The following is a 23,625-nucleotide window of genomic DNA, read 5'->3' on the forward strand; positions in this document are numbered from 1 at the left end:
TCTCTGACTATAGGGCCCAGGTGTCCTGGTGCTGACATTGGCCCGCTGGTGGGTAAGGCCAGTTCCCAATGGCTGGTTTTGGGGACCCAGGGGTCCCAGGGCTAGTGTTAGTGTACTGCTGGGTGGGGATACGTTCTGCATTCTGTGTTGGACAGGACCGTGTCCTGGGGCAGCTAGGGCCTCAGGAGGTCTTAAGGCAGAAGGCCTGCTGGTAGGTGGAGTTGAGGTGTCCCAGTACTGGTGCTGACAGGCTGCTGGATGGGGGCAGGTCCCGGTGCTGATTCCAAAATGGCCTTTGCCTGCACCAGTGTCCTCACAGTAGAATAAGCTTCCAGAAATTGCTGCCACCAGCATCTGTGTCCCCAGGGTATGATCTCTAGTTGCCTCCTGCCTCTGCAGGAAGCTCCTCAAGATCAGCAGGTAGGTCTGGCCCAAGCTCCTCTCAAACTACTGCTTCTGCCCTGGGTCCCAGCGTGTGTGAGATTTTGTGCCCTTTTAGAATGGAGCCTACTTCCAACAGCCCTCTGGCTCTCTCCAGTGTAAGCCCTGCTGGCCTTCAGAGCCAAATGTTTTGGGGGCTCGTCTTCTCAGTGCAGAGCCCTTGGCTGGGGAGGCTGATGTGGGGCTCAGACCCCTCATTCCCTGGGGAGAACCTGTGCAGTTGTAATCATCCTATTTGTGGGTTGCCCATCTGGGGGTGTGGGTCATGACCGTCCTACCCACCTCTTTGTGCTTTCTTCTTTATATCTTCAGTTGTAGATCTTCTCTGCTAGTCTGCAAGTCTCTATCATCAATAGTTGCTCTGTAAATATCACTTTGATGTGCCCATGGGAGGAGGTGAGCTCAGGGTCCTCCTATGCCACCATCTTGGTCACTTACCAAACATTTTAGCTGTTGCTCTGAGAAAGTTAGAAGCTATTAGAGTGACAGTTTGTCATATGGCAAATATTTTCCATATTTGTTTGATTTTTAATATGTTTTTGTTGCTTTTCCAATTTTTATATAGACATATCTGTAATAGAAAAGTATAATCATATTAAAAAGGCTGTCTTCCAAGGCTGTCTATTCCATTATTTTCTTCAAGTATTTAAAATGTAACAATGAAACTATAAATTATTGATCTATCAGGTTTTATTTTGGTAAAATATAATGAGGGAATCAATTTTTATTTTTTAGAACAGTTTTAATCATTCTTAAATCTTATATCCTACAACAAATTTAGGGTACAAACTTGTAATAGAATTCCCAAGTGATTTCTTTAAAATTTTCTTGTAGAAGTTTTTAAAAATAATTATATACTATTCTTTTTCAAGCTACTTTTTTTAGAGAGAAATTATGTATAATCCCATCTCCAGAGAAAATAGTTCTATTTTACTTACTTGAGTTTATATTGTGTGTATGCATTTTACCATCTATATATTTTCTTACTTTTTTTAGTTTTTGAAACACTATGTAAATGATTTTAATGGCTGCCTTGTGATTTGTACTATTATTGGACATTTAGGAATATGTTTTCAGGTTTTGTTTTGTTTTTTATGTGTAATTATAAATAACACCATGGTTAACATCATTAGCATTTAATATTTAATTGAATTTGTTTTTGTATAGTTCCTGTAAAAGCAATACATGTCCACTGTGGAAAGCTTTAAATTAACAGACAAAAGCTATTATCCAGAGAACCACTATTAAACATATTCCAAAATCTTTATGCAACGATAATTTTTCAGTACCTATACGGCAGGCACTGCTTTAAATGTGAGGCCTGCTCTTCAGAGTTAACATCCTAGTGTACATTTTGTGATATGTCATGTCAATCTCCTATTTGCAGAAATGTGTGTGCTTTTACAAAGGGACTATGTTGTTTAAAAGTTGCATTGTAATCTGATTTTTCTCCTGTTATATTCAGAACTTTCTTCCATGCCACTGAACCGTCTTTTACAATGTCATCTTTAATAGTCGCAGAATTATTTGTGTGGATGTACTGTAGTTCATTTAATGAATCTCCTATAGTCAGATGTGTTCATTCTTTCTTTTCCAATTCCTGCTTGCACTTAACATCTATAACTTGCATATTTTGCTTCTCTTTGATAGTAGAACTAATACGACCTCCACAAGACATGAAGGCACAGGCAGTGGTGTCCTTCTTCTTCATTCTTACACCATCTCTATGTGGATCTCAGGGTAAGTTCCTTTATGACACACCCAAGTGTTAGTTGTCTGTATCATTAGCTGGGAACATGAACACAAAATACAAAGTGGCTGTTTCCTTTGTGGTCATAGCTGTATCAATTTTTCTGAGAGATCAATTAATTCGAAACAGTAAGCAGACTGGAAGTTTGCATGCAGATTGAAAATCACGTTTTCTTTTGTCTACTCTGATTAAGACTCTTTCTCATCTGTTATCTGCCACCAGATATAAACTCACTAGAAAGGCAAGTTTGGTTAATTTTTTTTAAATGTAAGCCTGGTACTTTCTTGACACTTACAGAAGGCATTATAGGTCCTATGACAGGCATTTTTAATTATCTGATGAAATATTAGAAGTGTTTAGTAGAGCAACTGGAGAGGTCAACAAAACCACTCCTTTTCCTTCCCATCTTTCCATGTCTTTCTCTCAGCATAATACCATATTCCTCTAGCCCTTTGTACAGAAATAAACCAAATCTCTCTGAGGGAGAGGCGTGGGACATGGCAGAGTAGAAAGAGCCCCAGAGGAGGAGGCAGAGGAAAAAGATTTTGTGACGGGGCCATATAAGCACCCAGTTCTCCCATCTTGGGTAGCTTTGGCCAAGGTCCAAAGAAGTTTACTCCACTGTCCCTAAGATAAGGTCATTTCCAATGCTAATATCATAGAATCCATAGACAGGGCACGTGATCTACTTAAAATGTGAATTGGTCAGAGAAGCTGGATACTGCCTTCAATGATTATGAAATGGGTAAGTATATTTTCTTTACAAAAACCTTAATTGTGGTGAATCTGTTTGCTTTTTAATATATACTTATATATAAATATATATTAGGTAGATTGGATCTCTACATTTATATCCAGGATATTTAACTATATTTTGATTGACTCATAGGATATCATGAGAGCTGTCTTAAAGCCAAAATAAGTAAGTTACTTCATTTCCCCTCTTGGACTCCTCCTGGCCATGTACTCCCTTTTGAGACTAATGTCTGCCCATGCCCAACACATTCCTCAAGGCAGCGTTGTCTTCTACATGCTCCAAATATTTCCTAAACCAACCAAGTGAAGTTTGTTTCATTCTTTTAGGGCCTGCTGGGTCTTGCTAGCTGGATAAACTAATTTGCTATTGTTGCAGTAGATGTTAAAAGTAAATGTATTCAGGGAATAAAAGCCAACAGGAATCTTTAATTTATACAATATACATAATTTCCAGCAACTGTAGCAGGCCAGGATCAGAGGAGAGATGAGACCATTGATCAACTACAGAGCAAGCTAGTGTTTCTATGCTTTAGTCTGTTGTCAATTCTCATAGTTACATTGAATCAAACAGATATTCAATTAAAATTACAAAAATTCAAACACAGAGCTTCATGGCTTGTTTCTAGTAATTAGACCAGCAAGGGTTCTTGATGGATGATGTGATCTGTTAATGGTCAGGCTGCTGACCTGGAATAGTTCTAAGTAATCCTGATAGAACCCTTGATAAGCACCCATCACTAATTCTATTCGTAACTGCTCTTGTTTTTAGATGCATTCTCTCTAGCTTCCTTCAGTTATGCTAGCAGTACTAGAAGCGAACAAATAGTCATTGGAAGACTTGATGAAGATGTAATTCTCCCTTGCTTATTTGAGAGTGGGCTCAACGTTGTAATTCACTGGAAGAATCAAGATAACTATGTTTACTCATACTACAAAGACAGTGACCAGTTGGAAAAGCAAAATCTCAGATACGTAAACAGGACATCCCTCTTCCATGGTGAAATTCACAAAGGGAATGCCTCCCTATCTTTCCAAAGATTAAGCCTTCAGGATGAAGGAATTTACATATGCTATGTGGGAACATCATCTGGAAAAATCACAAACAAAGTTGTACTAAAAGTGGGAGGTAAGTGTGCATGTAAGTTTGCATTAAATAGGACGATATCATTTCATTCCATGTTTTCTGAAATGCCTTCTTTTTAATTTAATATGCTTTGGACTTCCTTCCAAGTCAATATGCACCGGTCTACCTCATTATTTGAAAACACGGTGTCTCATAGTATAGACACGCTGTAATCGATACTCCCATTCCTTCACTGGTAGGTATTGAGGTATTTGCAGTATTTTCCATGACAAAAAGAAGAACGTTGTGATGAACATCCTTATATTTAAGACTGGGAAATGATATGAAATAAAAGTACCAGTAATAAGATTTTAATATGTTACTTCTATCCGTGGTGTAGAATTTTCCCCTTCAGTCTTACCAGCACCTAATATTACCAATCTCAAGAATTTCTGTTGGGGGAGAGTATTGCTCAGTGGTAGAGTACATGCTTAGCATGCACAAAGTCCTGGGTTCAATCCCCAGTACTTCCATTTAAAAAAAAATTTAAAAATAAATAGACCTAATTGCCTCTCCCACAAACAAACAAAGCTTAAAAAATAAAAATAAAAAATTTAAAAGAGAAACTTAAAAAAAAGAATTTCTGCCAGTATAAAAACTTAAAATATTGAATTACTGATTTAAGTGACATTTTTCTATTTTCTAAGTGGAATTAATTTTACGATTACATGCTTTCCTCCTGTCTGTATTAACTTTATTTATCTGTTCATTTACTTACTGAGGGGAAGGGGCATTTTCTAATGCATTGTTTTATCCAGCATTTGTTCCTTCTCCCTCTGTTCCATTTAGCTGCTTTAGACCTCGATTCAGAAATCTAAGAATTATGTGTAAACAAAGAGTCCAAACGGCTCTGAGTCAGTACGTGAAGAGTACAGAGTGCTGCACGAGGTCTAGTTTATTGACTTCAACGCTGCATTTTGGTTGCTCAGTGAGGCTGTTAGATTTTTCTCTAGAATTCTTTCTAGAGAACTGAACTTGCTAGTTGCTGTGTACCCAGGCGTGCTCTTTTTTTCCTTGTAGAGAACCGCACTATATTTTGAGGTTCTACAGAGTTTTTGTTTTGATTTTCCTTTCTGAATCTGCCAAGTTTTGCTCACAAAGCTTGGCTTTTCATTTCATGGATACTAAAATAATAAGTGTTCTGCACAGATGGCCTAAAAAGAAGCTAATGACAGTTCCTCATATGCCCTTCTTTCTCCCCCATAGTTTTTGCCACACCTGTGATGAAGTATGAAAAGAAGAACACAAACAGCTTCTTAATATGCAGTGTGTTAAGTGTTTATCCCCATCCAATTATCACATGGGAAGTGGATAATGCACCTATCTCCGAAGGCAGTGAGGAAGAAATTGAGTCTTTGGATCCTTTTCATATTAACAGTAGAGTAAAGATTACTGGGTCAAATTCATCTTATCAGTGTGATATTGAAAATACACTACTGAAGCAAACATGGACAGGGAGATGGACAATGAAAGGTAGGCTCCAGAGGGCTTTCTGTGTTCCATGTGCCGGCAGAGGTCAGGAGGGAATGGGGGTTGATTTGCAGGGAAAGAAAGGAACATAAAGGAAAGGAAGTGCATTTGCTGCAGTTAGGAGACTGAGACTGGAGTCCCAGGTCTGATATTACTGGCTGTATTACCTCAAGCAATCATCTTTACTTCTGTACATCGGTTCCTCGTTGATAAAGTGGAAGTAATTCTTGCAATGTGTTTATGAGTTGAAGGAAAACATTTATGAAATAGAAAGTAGCAAATATATCCATGAACATTACTGTATTTCTCTATGGCTCATCCTCTACACAGGATTTTCGACCTGCATCGCACTTTCGATGATCAGAGAAGGAAAGGATGCTTGTCTACTAGCAGGTCACAACCTCTGATTCTTGACAATTGTTCAACTAACAAAAATTAGTATTGCTTCTGTTTAGTCTCTTTACGTTCAGTCTCCTTAAGTAGTATTAGCTCATTAATCTTTATAAACACCTCTATCATAGCATGGGCAGTTTTTAACACTCCTTCCTCTCATTTACTTGAATAAACCCAAACCTTGACCTATCTCTATATCTATAACCTACTGTTTAAGAAAAGTTTAAGGGGGAAAAAATTGGTTTGACACCATTTATCCAATTCTGAGGAAAATTATTGGTTTTTATTTCATTAGAAGCAAAGCAAAAATTTTCTGTGAATCATTATATGGGGAAAGTGGAGATTAGCTATCCTTTCTGGCCTTCTCTTCCCTTGAGTTTCTTTTTTTCTAATGTTTAAATTTACTGAAATATTAGGTAAACAACAAGTTCATACTGTATATCTCAGGAAACTATATTCAGTATCTTGTAGTAACTTATGGTGAAAAAGAATATGAAAATGAATATATATGTTCATGTATAACTGAAGCATTATGCTGTACACCAGAAACTGACACAACATTGTAAACCAACTATACTTCAATAAAAATATACATATAAAAAAATATTGAAATATAGTTGACTTACAATGTTAAATTAGTTTCAGGTATAAAACACAGTGGTAAGATACTGTTATAGATTGCATACCATACAAAGTTATTATGAAATGTTGACTATATTCCTTGTGATATGCATTACATCTCTGTGACTCATTTATTTTATAACTGGTAAAGTTTGTATCTCTTAACCTCCTTTACCCATTTCGCTCCTCTCCTATCCCTCTCCCATCTGGTAACCACTGATTTGTTCTCGGTGTTTGTGAGCCTGTTTCTGTTTCATTATATACATTTGTTTTTGTTTTTTAGATTCCACGTATAACTGAAACCAGACAGTATTTGCCATTCTCTGCCTACTTATTTCACTAATCATCATACCCTTACAAGTCCATCCATGTTGTCACAAACAGCAAGATTTCATTCCTTTTTATAGCTGAGTAATATTCCATTGTGTGTATGTGTAACTCACATTTATCCATTCATCTGTCAGTGGACACATATGGTTGCCTCCATATCTTGGCTATTGTAAATAATGGTGCTATGAGCTATGAACATTGGGGTACATATATCTTTTTGAATTAGTGTTTTTGTTTTATTCAGATAAACACCCAGGAGTGGAATTTCTGCATCATTATGGTAGTTCTGTTTTTAATTTTGGGGGCAACATCCATCATGTTTTCCATAGTGGCTGCACCAATTCACATTCCCACTAACAGTGCACAAGGGTTCCCCTTTCTCCAGTTGCCCACCAACAAGTGTTGTCTTTTTGATAACAGTATTTCTGACAGGCGTGAAGTGATATCTCATTGTGTTTTAAATTTGCACTTCCCTGATGATTAGTGATGTGAAGCATCTTTTCATGTGCCTGTTGGCCATCTGTATGTCTTCTTTGGAAGAATGTCTATTCAAGTCTTCTGCCCATTTTTAAATCAGGTTGTTTGGGGCTTTTTTTTTTTTTTTTTTTTGAATTGTGTAAGTTCTTTATATGTTTTGGATATTAAACCCTTATCAGGTATATTACTTGCAAATAGCTTCTCCCATTCAGTATGTTGCCTTTTAGTTTTATTGGTGGATTCCTTCCCTGTGTAAAAGCTTTAAAATTTGATTAGGTCCCATTTGTTTATTTTTGCTTCTGTTGCCCTTGCCTGAGGAGACTGAGCCAAAAAAAATATTAAGACTGATATCAAAGAGCATGCTATCTATGTTTACCTCCATGAATTTTATGATTTCAGGTCTTAAATTTAAATCTTTAACCCATTTTGAGTTTATATTTATATACGGTATAAGAAGTTATTCTAGTTTTTTTTTTTTTAATATGTAGCTGTTCAGTTTTCCCAGCACCACTTATTGAAGAGACTACCCTTTCCCCATTGTATATTTTTGTCTCCTTTGTCAGAGATTAACTGACCGTATGTGTATGCATTTATTTCTGAGTGCTCTATTCTGTTCCATTGATCTATGTGTCTGATTTTGTGCTGGTACCATACTGTTTTGATTACTATAGCTTTGTAGTATAGTTTGAAGTCAGGGAGCATGGTAACTCCAGTTTTGTTCTCTCTCAAGATTGTTTTGGCTATTTGGGGTCTTTCGTGTTTCCATACAATTTTAGAATTATTTGTTCTTGTTCTGTGAAATATGCCATGGGTATTTTGATAGGGGTTGCATTAAATCTGTAGATTGCTTTGAGTAGTATGGACATTTTAACAATGTTAATTTTCCAGTCCATGAACACAGGGTATTTTCCCATTATTTGTATTATTTTCAATTTCTTTTATCAGTGTCTTATTTTTATAGTACAGATCTTTCACTTACTTGGTTAGATTTATTCCTAGGTATTTTTAAAAATTTGATTATAAATGAGATTGTTCTAATTTCTCTTTCTGATAGTTCATTATTAGTGTACAGAAACACAACTGATTTTTGTACACTGATTTTGTATCCAGCAAATTTACTAAATTTTTAAATTAGTTCTAACAGTTTTTTTGGTGTATGTGGAGATTTTAGGGTTTTCTATATATGATATCATGTCATGTGCACATAGTGACAGCTTAACTTCTTCCCTTCCAATTTGGTTGCCTTTTGTTTTTCTCTCTTATCTGATTGCTGTAGCTAGGACTTCTAATACTATGTTAAATAGAAGTGGCAAGAGTGGGCATTCTTGTTCCTGATCTTGGAGGGAAAGCTTTTAACTTTTCACCCTTGGGTATGATTTTATCCATGGTTTTATCATATATGGCTTCTATTATTTGCATGTATGTTCTCTTTTTATTATATGAATGAATGTGGAGAGTTTTTATTATAAGTGAATGTTGGATTTTTTTCAAATGCTTTTTCTGCATCTTTTGGGATCATGTGATTTTTATCTTTCACTTTATTAGGTATATTATATTGATTGATTTATGGATATTAAACTATCCTTGCATCCCTGGGATAAATTGCACTTGATCATGACATATGATCCTTTTAATGTATTGGGTTTTTTGTGAATCTTTTTTTTTTTATTGAAATATAGTTGCTTTACAATGTTGTGTTAATTTCTGGTGTACAGCACAGTGATTCATATATATGTGTGTGTGTGTGTATAGTATATATACACATACACACACATACACATACATATTCCTTTTCATATTATTTTTCATTATAGGCCATTATAAGGTATTGAATATAGTTTCCTGTGCTATATAGTAGGACCATGTTGTTTACCTTTTAATGTATTGTTGAATTAATTTGGTTTGCTAATGTTCTGTTGAGGATTTTTGATGCTATGTTCACTTGCAATATTGACCAGTAATTTTCTTTTCTTGTAGTGTTTTGTTTGGTTTTGTATCAGGGTAACATTGGGCTTGTAAAATGTGTCTGGAAGCATTCTCTCCTCTTCAGTTTTTTGGAATAGTTTGAGAGGGTTAATCATTAATCCTTTAAATATTTGGTAGAATTATTCTGTAAAGCCATTTGGTCCTGGAATTTTGTTGAGGTTTTTTGATTACTGATTCATTTTCACTTGTATGATTCAGTCTGTTCAGATTTTCTACTTCTCCCTGAATCAGTCTTAGAAAATTGTAAATTTCTAGGGATTTATCCATTTCTTCCAGGTTGTCCAATTTGTTGATGTATAAATTTTCATAGTCTCTCCTATGATTGTTTCTGGGATATTGGCTGTAACTTCTCCTCTTTGGTTTCTAATTTTATTTATTTGGGACCTCTTTTTCTTGATGAGTTGGGCTAAATGTTTTTCAATTTTGTTTATCTTTTCAAAGAAACAGCTCTTAGTTTCATTGATACTTCTAATCTTTGGTCTCTTTATCCTTTATTTCTACTCTGACCTTAATATTATTTCCTTCTACTGGCTTTGAGCTTTGTTTGTTCTTTTTTCTATATCCTTTAGGTAGAAAATGACATTATTTGAGATCTTTCTTGTTTCTTGAAGTAGATTTATATTATGATAAACTTCCTTCTTAGAACTGCTTGTGCTGTGTCCCATAGGTTCTGAACATTGTGTTTCTATTTTCATTTGTCTCAAGATATTTTTTAATTTCCTCTTTGATTTCTTCATGACCCTTTGGTTTTTCAGTAGCTTGTTGTTTAGTCTCCATGTGTTTGTGTTCTTTCCAGTTTTATTCCTGTAATTGATTTATAGTTTCATACTGTTGTAGTCAGAAAAGATGCTTGATATGATTTCAATCTTAAATTTATTGAGACTTGTTTTTTAGCCTAGCATGAGATCCATCCTGGAGAATGCTCCATGTGCCTTTAAAAGAATGTAGATTCTGATTTTTTTTGTATGAAATTGTCTCTAGTTATTTATTAAGTCCATCTGGCCTAATGTGTCATTTAAGACCACTGTTTCCTTACTGATTTTCTGTCTGGATGATCTATCCATTGATATAAGTGGGATATTGAAGTCCCCTACAATTATTGTATTACTGTCAATTTCTCCCTTGCATGTCTGCAATATTTGCTTTATATATTTTGGTTTCTCCTATGTTATGTGCATATATGTTTATAAATGTTAAATCTTCATAGATTGACCCTTTATCATTATATAATTTCCTTTTTGTCTTTTGTTGTGGACTTTATTTTAATGTCTATTTTGTTTGATGTGAGTATTGCTACCCCAGCTTTCTTTTTGTTTCCATTTGTATAGAATCTTTTCCCATCCATTTATTCTCTGTGTGTATCTTTAGCTTTGAAATGAATCTCTTATAGGCAGCATAAATAGTTCTTATTTTTTTATCCATTCACCCACCCTATATCTTTTGATTGAAGTGTTTAGTCCATTTACTTTTAAGTGATTGTTGATAGGTATATACTTACTGCTGTTTTGTTACTTGTTTTCTGATTATTTTTGTAGTTCTCTGTTCTTAAGTCACTTCCCTTATGGTTTGATAACTTTCATTAGTGTTATTGTTGGATTCATTTCTCTTGGTTTTTATCTCTTGTAGTTGGTTTTTGTGGTTACTATAAGATTTGTACATATTAAAATATATATATATATATTTTTTTTATTTTAAACTGATAGTCATTTAAGTCAAACACATTCTAAAAGTTCTACATGTTTACTCTCCCTGCAAAAGTTTTGTTTTTATGTCATATTTTACATCTCTATGTGTATCCCTTAATTCTTGTACTTATAGTTGGTTTTACAACTTTTTTAACCTTTATACTAACTTTTTAAAGTAGTTGATCCATTTCCTTTACTCTACATTTGCCTTTACCAGTGAGATTTTTTTTCCTTCATGTATTTTCTTATTATGGCCTTCTTTTTTCACTTAAATAAGAACTTTTAACATTTCTTGTAAGGCCAGTTTACTGGTGATGAACTCTTGGTAGGTTTTGTTTGTTTGAGAAACTCTATTTCTTCAATTCTGAGTGATAACCTTGCTGGGAAGAGTATCCTAGGTTATATGTTTCTTCTTTTAAGCACTTTACATTATATCAGTGCTTTCATACAACCAGTCCTTTCTAGCCTTCAACATTTTTGCTGAAAAATCAGCTTATGGTCTTATAGGGGTCCCCTTGTTTGTGACTCTTTGCTTTTCTCTTGCTGCCTTGGAAATTCTCTTTTTATCTTTAATTTTTGCCATTTTAATTATGATATGTTGCTGTGGATATCTTTGGGTTCATTTTGGGGGGAACCCTTTGAGCTTCCTAGACCTGGATTTCTGTTTCCTTTTTCAGGTTAGGGAATTTTTCAGCCATTATTTCATCAAATATGTTTTCTTCCCCTTCCTCTCTCTCTTTGACTTCTGGGACATCTATAATATAAATACTAGCATGCTTGCTGTTGTCCCAGAAGTCCCTTAAACTATCCGCATTTAATTTTTTTTTCTTTTTGCTATTTTGATTAGGTGATTACTACTACTCTGGCTTCCAGGTCACTTGTACATTCTTATGTATTACCTAATCTGTTGTTGATTCCCTCTAGAGTAATTTTCATTTCAGTTATTGTATTCTTCAGCTCTTATTGGTTCTTTTTTTACATTTTCCAATTCTTTGTTGAAGTTCTTACTGTGTTCTATTCTTTTCTTGAGTTCACTTAGCATTTTTATGATCATTGCTTTGAACTCTTTATCAGGTAAATTATTTATCTCCATTTCATTAGGGTTGTTCTTTCATTTGGAACATATTTCTCTGTCTTCTCATTTTGTTCAACACTCTGTGTTTGTGAAATTAGGCAAAACAATTACCTATCCCAGTCTTGAAGGCATGTCCTTGTGGGGGAGTGTCCCCATGCAGTCTCTGTGTGCCCATGGCTTTGGTGGGAGAGCTGAATATGAAGCAAGCATAGAGAGGGTCTTTTTCTGGGGCACACCAGGGCCATCAGCTTGGTAGGGGTTAGCTGGAGCTGGGGAGGTGGCCTAGAGTTGAAGCACAGCATAGGCCAGGGCCTTTCCTGGGACATACAAGGGCTGCTGCTTTGGCGGGAGTGGGGTTGGAGCGAGAGCCTAGTGCAGGCTGGAAGGCATGCTGGGCAGTCCTGGCAGGTTGGCTAGAGTACCCACCAGTCACTCTTCAGTCTTCTTCCTCTGCACTGGGAGTAGAAGTGAGTAAGTTTGTATACCTGTCCTTGAACAGAGGAGTCTCAGGTGCCAATAGATTTCTGGTTCTCCTAGCTGTAAACCCCACTGGTTTTCAAACCAGTTAAGGGGGCTCATCTTCTCAGTGCCAGACCACAGGTTTGGGGTTCCCAGTGTGGGGCTCATACCCCTTCCTCCTTAGGGAGGATCTCTCAGTTTTTGATATTTGCCTTCTCTTCTGCACCACCCTCGTGGGTGAGTCCTGATGAGATCATTTCTCTCCGCCTCCTTCCCACCTCAGCGTGATTTTTTCTTTATATCTTTAGATGTATATGAGCCGTTCTGCTGTTCTTCAAAGGGTACTCTCAGCAAGAGTTGCCTCTATGCAGTAGTTGTAGTTTTGGTGTGCCATGGGAGGAGGTGAGCTCAGGGTCTTCTTACTCTACCAGCTTGATCCTGCCTCTACCCCTGAGTTTCACATTCTCAAAATATTTACCAAGAGGACACTAAAATTATGAGTATGTCACCACCTTTATATGATTTCAGTGTTAAAGGCATGGGCAAGCCATTGTTCACTTTTCTTCAGCTGGGCTGCAATGAAAACTAGGGGAAGTGTTGCAGTTGTTAATTGTTAATATTAAATTGTAAATATTTTCTTTGGACCATCATATCTTCTCATGTTTATTCAGAATTGAGTATCCTGAAGTTCTAAGTTCTATCCTGAGTCCTTAGACTCAGTGCTATTTTGTTTTGTCAAGGATCTATTATGTGCCAAGCTTTGTCATGCTCAGACTTTGAACTTAAGACTGAACTCTTACTTCTGGATCCACAGCATATAGTACAAACATGTAAAAATACAACTAAACCAGGAAGGTAGCAAACAAAGGGAGTGATTAATTCTGTTCACTGTGGATCAGGTTGTTACAGAATATATGCTTAAGGAAGTTGCACAAGGGCAGAATTTTAAGAGTAGTAGGGAATTCCAGGAGACCACAGATATTCCAGGTGAAAAACATACTATGCACAAAAGCACAAAGGAGTAAATAAATACTGCCTGGATTTGTAGAAGTGTAAGTGGTTGAGGGTGAAACTGAAGTATCAGGAGATAAGCCTGGAGAGGGAGGCAAACATCAGATCAAAGGACTTCATCTTGCTGAGGAGCTGGAGCAGGTCCTGGAGGGAGTGTGGAGCCAGAGGAGGCTATGAAGCCTCAGAGAGAATGGAGCTGGCATTCTAGATGGCTTGCTTTGGCATCACTCTCTTGCAGGTGGACCGCAAATTAGGTGAGTCTAGAACCAGGGAGGACAATTCATGGTAGTCCCTAGAGGTCAGCTGACAGAACTCCAGCACAGGAAGGACAGGAGGGAGCTCGCTCTGGAGGGGCAAGCTAAGAGTACCCCGCAGAGAGTCCCTGCTCTACAACCCAGTGGGGGATAGCCTGCACACAGCTGCAAATAGATTTCTTACGTGCAGGGGAAGAGACTTTGTCCAGAAAGAGAGATTAAGAAGTGGTTGAGACCATGAAAGGAGCAGAGGCCACTAAGGAGTAGACAGCATGACAAGAAGGCAGTCATAGGGAACATCAGCATTCAAGGGGCCCACAGAACACAGAGGTAAAAAGACTGAGTGATCACTGTCAGGTTGTAGGAGCTAAAAACCCGGGTGTGTCACCTCCATAGTTGTCCCAGGCTTAGGCCTTCGTGAAGCCTAGACTTAACTTTGGTGGGAGACTTCAAAATTGTAGTAAAGCTCTTAAGAAACCCCACAGCACAAATATCTAATTGCTTTCCAAAGGGTATTTTCAAAGATATTTCTAAGTGAAAATGTGAAAATTTGTTTTCATTGATGTTTACTTTTCTCTCCTGTTGTTAGATGGCCTTTGTAAAACACACAGTGAGAACGTTTTACTCTCATGTGAACCTGCAAACAGTTCTTTCCTACCAAGTCAAGACTTCACAGTCACTTGGTCCAGAGTGGAAAGTGGGACTTCCTCCGTCCTGGCTTACTTTCTGAACTCCTCGCAAAAAACAGTTATCAATGAACCCCGACTTTCACGGAACAAACTGCTAATAAACCAGCATGACTTCTCTTTGACTTTGAAGGATCTTAGTCCTTCAGACAGTGGGGAGTACTTATGCAATATTTCTTCAAGCAGATATACTTTACTCACCGTCCAAACACTGCATGTAGGTAAGTTACAAGGAAGGCTGGATGACAGGTTTCAGGCATAGCAGGAGAGATTGTGAACATCAAACAGGAAAATCAGGTTGGCATTTAAAGAATACTTGTGATTAGTATTTCTGAAAATACTATCTCCAAGGCTACTTCTGGTCAAGATGGTAGACAACCTCCTTTCTTTAACCGTACAGAAGTCCTGCATTAAAGAAAAAGAAGAAACTACTCCCAGAAGATTTCCTTTTTAGGGCTTCGGAGCTTTAGAAATGAAGAGGGAACCTACACGTTTTGTGACAGTGCGGGCTGAGTGTCTTCCACTCCAGCTTACCACTGTGCCTGGTGTGCCTCTGGGGCTGGGGCTGCAGGAGCCGGGGATGTGCAGGCCCAGTAGGAAGTTAGAACTGGGGCTCTGCTGGAAGCTGGGGAAGCAAGTCTGGGACCTTGGTGGGAAGAGTCACCAAGGACATTTGAAACACTTAGTGCATGTCTGATTCAGCTCATTTTTCACCTCTACTGATAGCTAACTGCCAAAATTCGTAACTTAAAATATTTCTAGTCTAGTGTCCATAGAGTCATGGAGTGTGTGCTCATGAAGTTGACTTTCTAAGTGGGTTGATCACCTTTATCCTGAAGCTGGCAACTTGACATTGTGGGACACCATGGCACCTCTCTTTCTATTCTTCATTAAAGATATGAGTAAGCGGAACATATGTTTTAGAAATATTTTTATCATTCTAGTTATGCAAATTAGGAGAAATAACAGATTTGGAGGGTTGGAGATGCTATGTAGTGAGATTTGGAGATAAGAATATGGAGTTGTTCTAAGGTCAAGGAGTCTTCAGATAGACAGAAGCTTCTAGACACTGATAGCACTCCCTTTGTAGAGCTGCTGCTTTTAGGGGGTGAAAACAGATGCAGTTGAATCTCCTCTTTTTCTTCAAAATAGAAGTGTCAGTTTTATGTAAAAAGCTTTAATTCTATTTTTTTGAACATTGCATTCATTTTGGAGTTTAGAAAAATAATCAGGAAGAAATGATCTGAAGACCACATATGGCCTGTCTTTCTCACTAGAGATCTAATTTTCAGTTTCTACAAAGTGAAGCATCAGGACCATTCCATCCCTGTCAAAGAAAAGCTTTTCAGAACATCTCGTCCTGAACACTGGCCAGTTGAGACTAGAGGAGGGATTGCCCACATTTCCCCCCAAGGAAGAGGTCTGTAGCAGGAGCAACCCATCAGGGCAGGAGATAGGACAAATAGTCCTGGTACCCTAGACATCAGTCTTTCAAGGAAACTTGGTGTACTATTCTCAGTTGCAATTTTCTGCTTGCTGCCTTGCCCAGGGGATACTACAGTATTGGAAAAGGACACCCAGATGGTGGGGGTCATGACTCCTAGAGTCTAGATCTTCTCTATAAAGGCTTCACTGGATTGAGTGAAATTAAAAAATTCTCGCCAAATTTTGATGCTGAATCAGCATATGATCTTGGATAAATCTCTTTACAAATGTGGGAACTGAGGGTCATGGATAAAGTAAGAAGCTAGTCACGGCAGAATTTTCTTCAGGAGGAAAAATACACATATGAAAACACTTTAGAAAGTCAATATTTCTACTTAATTGCTCCTTCTTTACAATGGGTATAGAATTTCAGAATGACAAAAATGTGGGGAGATTAATGTTTTATTGGCTGTAAAACATTAAGTAAAGTTATATTCATGATAAGTGACATCTGTCATACAAAGCCATTCATTTTAAAGAAGAGCCATAAATAGTTTTCCCCTGAATTTGACCTCTGTGTTCTAATGCTTGCTCCTTACTCTTTGGTAGAGCGTGGATCACAAGATTAGCAGGCTCAGGCTTTGGTCACTCAAGGTCTCCAAGTTTCTGCCTTCTGGGTTCCCCACTTCCCTTAATACTAATTATAGCAATTCTAGTTCCAAACAAGATGCTAGAAAAAGTTTGGACTCCTCCAGTTATTCCTGAGGAGCTCCAGGCACTGTTATCCAGGTGGTCACCTGTCAGCTTTTACTCAAGACCATGGCTTCTACTCAGGTCTCATCACCTCTGCACTTCTTACCTCTATTCCTCTAGGATCCTGTCTTCTCCAAGCCAAGGGTGCACTACACCCTCCCTTCACTCCCCCAAGGAAAACACTAGGCTGAGGCTGGTTTGTAGTAATTAGTTCTTTGAAAAATGTGCTCATTCTCTTACCACAATATAAAATAGTAGAAACTTAAAATGCATAGAAAAATCACTGCCTCTCCTAACTCTCATCCCCACTATGCCCCAAACTGGCTAATATTACAGGTTTTGCAGGTTTCCCACAATAGAGACATTGAGACTGGGAGGTATTATTTACGCTCATGAAGAACACTCTGGTCAAGATAGGACTGTTGGCCATATCTTTAATGGGTATTTTCATTAGGAAAAGTCCTTTCACTAACATGAAATCTGCCTCCCACCCAGAATACAGAAATAGCTACTTTTAAAAACAGTAAACATACTCTACCCACCCACCTATACATTGTCTTTTATTTTCTGGTAAGTTTTCTTCCAGCTTATAGACTTGTTATTTGTTTTATTTAGACATAAGCCAAGGAAGAGTTGTCAGGATAATTGTTCTGACTGTGGCAGTGGTTTTGCTGACTTCAGCAGTAATTCTAGCTGTGAAGTTAAGATACATCTGTTTCTGCACAGGTAATATCTCATGGAGGACTAGGGCTTGTGCCTGGGTGTTCGGGTAGAGGTGTATCAAAGATGACCCGCAGCTGCACACCTGCACTGCGGCGAGGTGTGTAAATAGATCTGAATTTTCTGAAGAGTCGTTTGTAAAATTTCTCAGAAATTCTTTAAAAGGCTCCTACATTTCCACCTAACTGTTACTTCTAGGAAATTATCCTGAGTTAGATGGTCAGAGACACACCAAGCTGTATGCAAGCACATCCACTGCATCATGCTGCCATTACTGCCAGTTTTTCTATTTTAATAAAAAACAAGGGATTGAGTAAATGAATTGAAAATCACATGTTATTTAAGTTGTTTTATTTGTTTTTTTACTAAAGAGAGAAATTTTAGATCTGGCAGTAAAATAATACACAGGATGATCTGAATTATCTTGCATTGAAAAATAGCTGGAAAGTAATCAGCCAAAACTTTAGAAAATGGTTGCCTTTGTACAGAGGCTGCCCCCTCTCCGCCACACACCTGCCTAGGTACTTTGATTATGTCTGGACTTCCTTAAGTCGCTGGGCTCTGTGTTCTCTTTCTTGGAGTTTTGTGTATAGTTGCTACTGCTCAAAACAACATTGTTGTCCTTTATGGGCCATTTTATTTTAAACTTTGTAAATTTTTTTTAAACTTTTTCTAAATTTTCTGCCACAAACATTTACTTATTTCCATATTTTCCAGATCAGGAAACTAGAATCCAAGAAGTTAACTCAAATTCTAAGTAAGCATGTGAAACAGACTTAATCCCCACCGAGCTGACTAGTGGCAGATGTAGGTCCTCAGAAGCTCTCCCTTATTTCATAATCTCTCCGAGAAAGCTCTGAGTGTCCCAGGAGGTTGAGATAGACCCAGTGTCCCTTCCTCTGATTGGTATTTGCCTACTGCCCCTGCTACAGGTAGGGTTATGTGATCATAACAGACATCATTACTGAAGGTAGGATTTTAAGGGTGATAGTGAGCGAGTGTTTTGCCAGCTGTGGCCCCGTGATTCTCATACTAATAGACAAGCTAGTCCCCTTACTTGTTGCTCCTGTCCCTTGGCTGGCAAGAGGCAGAAAAAGGTGGGTGGTTGCAGATAGTCTAGTTTGCCCCTCCCGTGCAAATCCCGGTATACTACTACTTGTGATTGGATTAGGTTCAAATCACAGGAGAGAGGGGCCCTACCTCCTGCTCAAGAATGACAGTTTAGTTTCTATCCTGGAAGTGTGAGTCTGTGAAGTCCCAGCACAGAACACCTGGCACAGTCAAAACTGGACAAAAGGAGCACAGAAGATTGTGTGTTCCCCCAGAGCTGGGGACAGCTGATTTGAGAAAACTAAACTTGAAGGAACAAGAAGAAGAGTTATGGAAAACCAGCTGCGTTGTAAGGAGGGCAGCCTTCACTCAAAGGACACAGCCAGCCTAAGGTGACCTTACAGGGAAGGAACTAGGAGAATAAATACCTGCGTTTGCCCTTCCCTGCCTCTGATCTCTGCCCCAACTGGAAACCAGAGGGAAGAGAAACGGCCTGCAGATGGAACCCATCCAGGCCAGCTTCCCACGGCAGAGAGCAAGATGGATTCTGACTCTGGAGCAGTCAGTAAATATGAGCAAAAACAATATTAGCCACTTAAAAGAAATGTTTATATAGTTCTGTACTTAGATGGTCTGAAAATATATTTCAAGCTGTTACACTAAAAGCCACAAAAGCTCCAGGCCTCTGGCTGTAGTTTCCTATGACCATGGCTTATCTGTTTTCTTTGTAAATTCCTTTTTCTATTACTCTCTTTTAAAATGCCCTTAGTCTAGGAAAGGTATAAATTATCCCAGGTTTTAGCAAGGCCCAGAAGGAAGGCCTTCCTTGAGAAATGACATTATGCCCCCTTTTCCTTATCCATCACCTCCTTGGCTATTTTCCATTGTTTACAGTTGGGTGGAATCAGTCCCACACTCCTAAAGAGCCAGGAATTCCTGGGGTGGTTGAATTGCCTTTTCCCCTGCTTTGGAGCGCCTGAGTCAGCCATCAGAATTTATTACTTTTGTTTCTGATGAGGTATTTCTACATTAAGTGCATTTTAATGCTGTTTATTGGAAAAAAGATGCAAAGGGGAGTAACTAAGGTGATTCTAATAGCATAATTATACTGAAGTGGGGGTAAGGCAGAACCGGGTGTTGGCAAAGAGATTTTTTTTTTTAATTCTCTATTTTCCTGTTGAAGGATGTTCTGTGTCTACTGATCAGGGAGCTGGCACTGCTAGGACTGCAGAAGAAAACATGGTAAGGCATTTCCTTTATCAGACCACTTTTAGTATCCTTTATCAGACCACTTTTAGTATAAGAAATCTACTGCACAAAGGTAATTGAAATTTTGACTGATTCACACATTATCATGTAGGAATTTTATAGAGAAAAAAAAAAGGCAGCAGGGATTGCAGGATAATAGAACAGGGAAAACATACAATTAGGCTTTTCCCAATGTCCGTAATTAAACAGGCTCTACTTGCGTAAGTCAGTGGTTGCTCCTCTCATCTCCTACTGGTATTTGTAGAGAAGATCTCAATGGCACTATGCACCAGTGCACTCAAGCTTCTGACAGAAACGTGGGATTGGACAGGAGTGGAAACAAATACGGACAGATAAGTAGAGAAAAGCAGACTATAGTTTCTGCCCAGACCCATATTCTGACCTTCCACGCTTTTCCAGCCACTTCTAGGTCCCTTGAGAACTTACAAATTATTACTTAATTGCATACTTCCTTTTGGCTGCATACCTTTTATTATTTATAAGTTCCGTTAATCAGAATGTCTATAACAGCAAAGAATGGGGTGAACTGGTTTTTCTACTTGTTAAAATCTCAGGAACATTTAGCAGGGAAATTAAAATTGACTGATGGGACCCAGACTCCATAACTACTTATTTTATGCCTGTCTTATGGATCTCTGATTACAGATGCAAATAATAGCTTCAAGCTGCCCACTCCCAAAAACCAAAAGAAAACAATTCCAGAATTAAATACTTAAAAATGGTTATTGTGACATGAACAACAGCCATTTAGAACCCATTTTTCTTGGTTCTAGGCTCTTTCAGGCTATCCAGCCAGTAGAGGAAATGGAGACAGGAGTTGACAGCACAAACATCTTTAATATCCAGTGACCTCACCTCCCCTTTCTTCACTGCCACTTCAGCAATGGCTGGTCATGGCCTGACAACTCCACCTTTGCAAAGACTTGTGATACTGGAAAGAGAATAGTTACGCTCTCTCTTCAAGACCGAAGAATCATTCACATGCATCAATACTATAAATGCCTGGATGCCAAGAATTCAACTTGGAAAAGAAGTATCTCTTTCATTTACATTTCTGCTGCAATCAGCCCAAGAGGCTACAGTGGGGTTTCCACCAAGAACGCAGAAGAAATGTGTCACTAAGAGATAATACAAAATCAGTTCAGCTAATGATGGATGAGAGGTAGGAGCAGAAAAGAAAAGTCCTTAGTGAAAAGATGAAAACCCGGGGCCCAGAAGCCAAGGCAATTGATTTGCTTAAGTACTGAACTCTAGTTTTACATGAATGGTTAGTATCAGTTTAACCAATAAGATTTAGTATGGTGAGTCTTAGGGCCGCCCAAGAGTAAGATTGTCAGTATGTCTAAGGCAAAGGGCCTAACAACTCAAGAACTGACATCTTTGGGGCTGAGTTATACCTTCCAACAACCAGGTTTGCATAACTGAGTGACCCTTGCTATGAAGATAATTTGATTCTGGCTCAGTTGTCATATTGTTTATCAGCTTTCTAATACATTTAGATTTTCACATACATTTTTATGCAAGGAGAGAATGAATAGCTCAGCCGACTGGATGATCCATTCCCCTTAATTTTATCATCAATTTATAAGGAAGAAAAAGCCTAACCAGGATTTTTTGTGAGTTGGCTCAATCAAGGTTTTGGCTCGACAGTTTACAGAAGAAAACCAACCCTAAATTGTGTGTTAATGCCACCTGGTCCAGTTTTGTCAGCTGGACTTATTTCACAATCTCATACTTTATACAGAGTTTCACTGACTTCAAGAATTTGCTCCATCATTGTGACTGGTGTTCATTACAAACTGTAAAGTATTAAGGATGCCATTGTAAAGAAAAGCTTTAGAAAGGGACACAGGACACTTGATGAGAAGATGCTCAGAACGGCTCTAGTCTTCTTATAGTGATGAGGGTGACAAATTTAAAGACCAAAGCCAGCAAGTGGAGGACGGCAGACAAGAAGGAGCCTGTGTCCTTCAACCCTGCTGAGCCCCTGCGTTCATCTTAGAGCCACTGTATGAGACAGGCTGGATCAGAGAGGCAGACTGCTGAGGATGACAGACAGTAAGGATGTATTCTGGAGATTCAGCCTTCTACAGTTGTGGGCACTGGTGAAGAAGTCTGCACCAGGCTGTCCCCTCTGCGTCTGGTGCTGGGCCTGACGTCGCTGTGGGTCAGCTGTGCCGGTGGTCAGGAAGGAGAGCTGGAAGTGGAGGGGGGCGTGAACTGGAATTGTAAGAACAAACTGGATCCTGTGCCATCTCAGGGCCTCCAGAGTGCATGCTGTGGGTGACCTGTAGAATCAGCTGGTGCCCACTGCCGCAGGGCCGCACACGCACCTGGCCAGGACTCAGTGAGGCTGGAGCAGGACACCAACGGAATGTGGGTCCTCGGAGCCATGGCCCTTCACTGCTGGCTCACTGTTTTGGCCTGGGGTAGTAATTGCCAGCTATCACAGTGCCTAGGGCCGTGCACTGACCTCATGAGCATAAAAACCAGCTATTCCTTCACCTCTGCCCACACATTGGTGCATTCTCTTGTAACCAACTTTAATCCAGAACCACACAGAGATAGGAATTCTGGGCAGTGTTCCTCCAGCTTAGCGAGATTGGTACCATACAAAGACAGCATACAACCTGTCACTGAACTGAACATATTGTGTGGGAAGTTGCTTCAGTGTTTAAAGTCTGTACTACTCAGCCTATGTGTGTGTCAAGTAGGAGAGTTTTACCTACAAGGTAAGTGCCTTACTGTGATTATATGTACCTCATTATAGAGTGCCTAGAAAAGCCTACTGTCTCTCACCATTAGTGGCTAAAAATATAGATGCATGGATGTAGAAGTGAGTCAGGCAGAGTTCACTAACTTCAGTAATAACCACTTACCAACATGCCCTAGTCCTGATGGACCATAGTGCATGTCTTCCATGAATATTACTCATTAAGGAAATTTAAAAAATGGAAAGATACCCCATGCTCTTGGGTTGGAAGAATCAATATTGTTAAAATGGTCACACTGCCCAAGGCAATCTACAGATTTAATGCTATCCCTATCCAATTACCCAGGACATATTTCACAGAACTAGAACAAATCATAATCAAATTTATATGGAACCATCAAAGACCTAGAATTGCCAAAGCATTACTGAAGGAAAAGAAAGAGGCTGGAGGAATAACTCTCCCAGACTTCAGACAATACTATACAACTACAGTCATCAAGACAGCATGGTATTGGTACAAAAACAGACATACAGACCAACAGAACAGAATAGAGAGCCCAGAAATGAACCCACAAACTTTTGGTCAACTCATCTTTGACAAAGGAGGCAAGAATATACAATGGAATAAAGACAGTCTCTTCAGCAAATGGTGCTGGAAAAAGTGGACAGCAGCATGTAAAACAATGAATCTAGAACACTCCCTTACACCATACACAAAAATAAACTCAAAATGGATCAAAGACTTAAACATAAGACAAGATACAATAAACCTCTAGAGGAAAATATAGGCAAAACATTATCTGACATACATCTCAAAATTTTTCTCCTAGAAGAAATAAAAGCAAGAATAAACAAATGGGACCTAATGAAACTTACATGCTTCTGCACAGCAAAGGAAACCATAAGTAAAACAAAAAGACAACCTATGGAATGGGAAAAAAATTTGCAAATGAAACCGACAAAGGCTTATCTCTAGAGTATATAAGCAGCTCATACAACTTAATAAGAAAAAAACAAACAACCCAATCCAAAAATGGGCAGAAGGCCTAAACAAACAATTCTCCAAGGAAGACATACAAATGATCAATAGGCACATGAAAAAATGCTCTATATCATTAATTATCAGAGAAATGCAAATCAAAACTACAATGAGGTATCACCTCACACCAGTCAGAATG

The 23,625-nt window shown here is 38.5% G+C and overlaps 1 protein-coding gene across 1 annotated transcript; it reads left to right on the forward strand.

The window, feature by feature from the left end:
- The first annotated feature begins 1,887 nt into the window (after positions 1-1,887).
- HHLA2 (HERV-H LTR-associating 2) lies at positions 1,888-15,017 on the forward strand. The gene is made up of 4 exons (XM_032463668.1): positions 1,888-2,181; positions 3,717-4,073; positions 5,277-5,543; positions 14,421-15,017. The coding sequence occupies exons 1-4, from the start codon at positions 1,941-1,943 to the stop codon at positions 14,777-14,779; spliced, it is 1,224 nt and encodes a 407-aa protein (XP_032319559.1). The 5' UTR covers positions 1,888-1,940; the 3' UTR covers positions 14,780-15,017.
- The last annotated feature ends 8,608 nt before the right edge of the window (positions 15,018-23,625 follow it).

This window comes from Camelus ferus, chromosome 1 (genome assembly GCF_009834535.1).
Source record: "Camelus ferus isolate YT-003-E chromosome 1, BCGSAC_Cfer_1.0, whole genome shotgun sequence".
Classification (NCBI taxonomy): Eukaryota; Metazoa; Chordata; class Mammalia; order Artiodactyla; family Camelidae; genus Camelus; species Camelus ferus.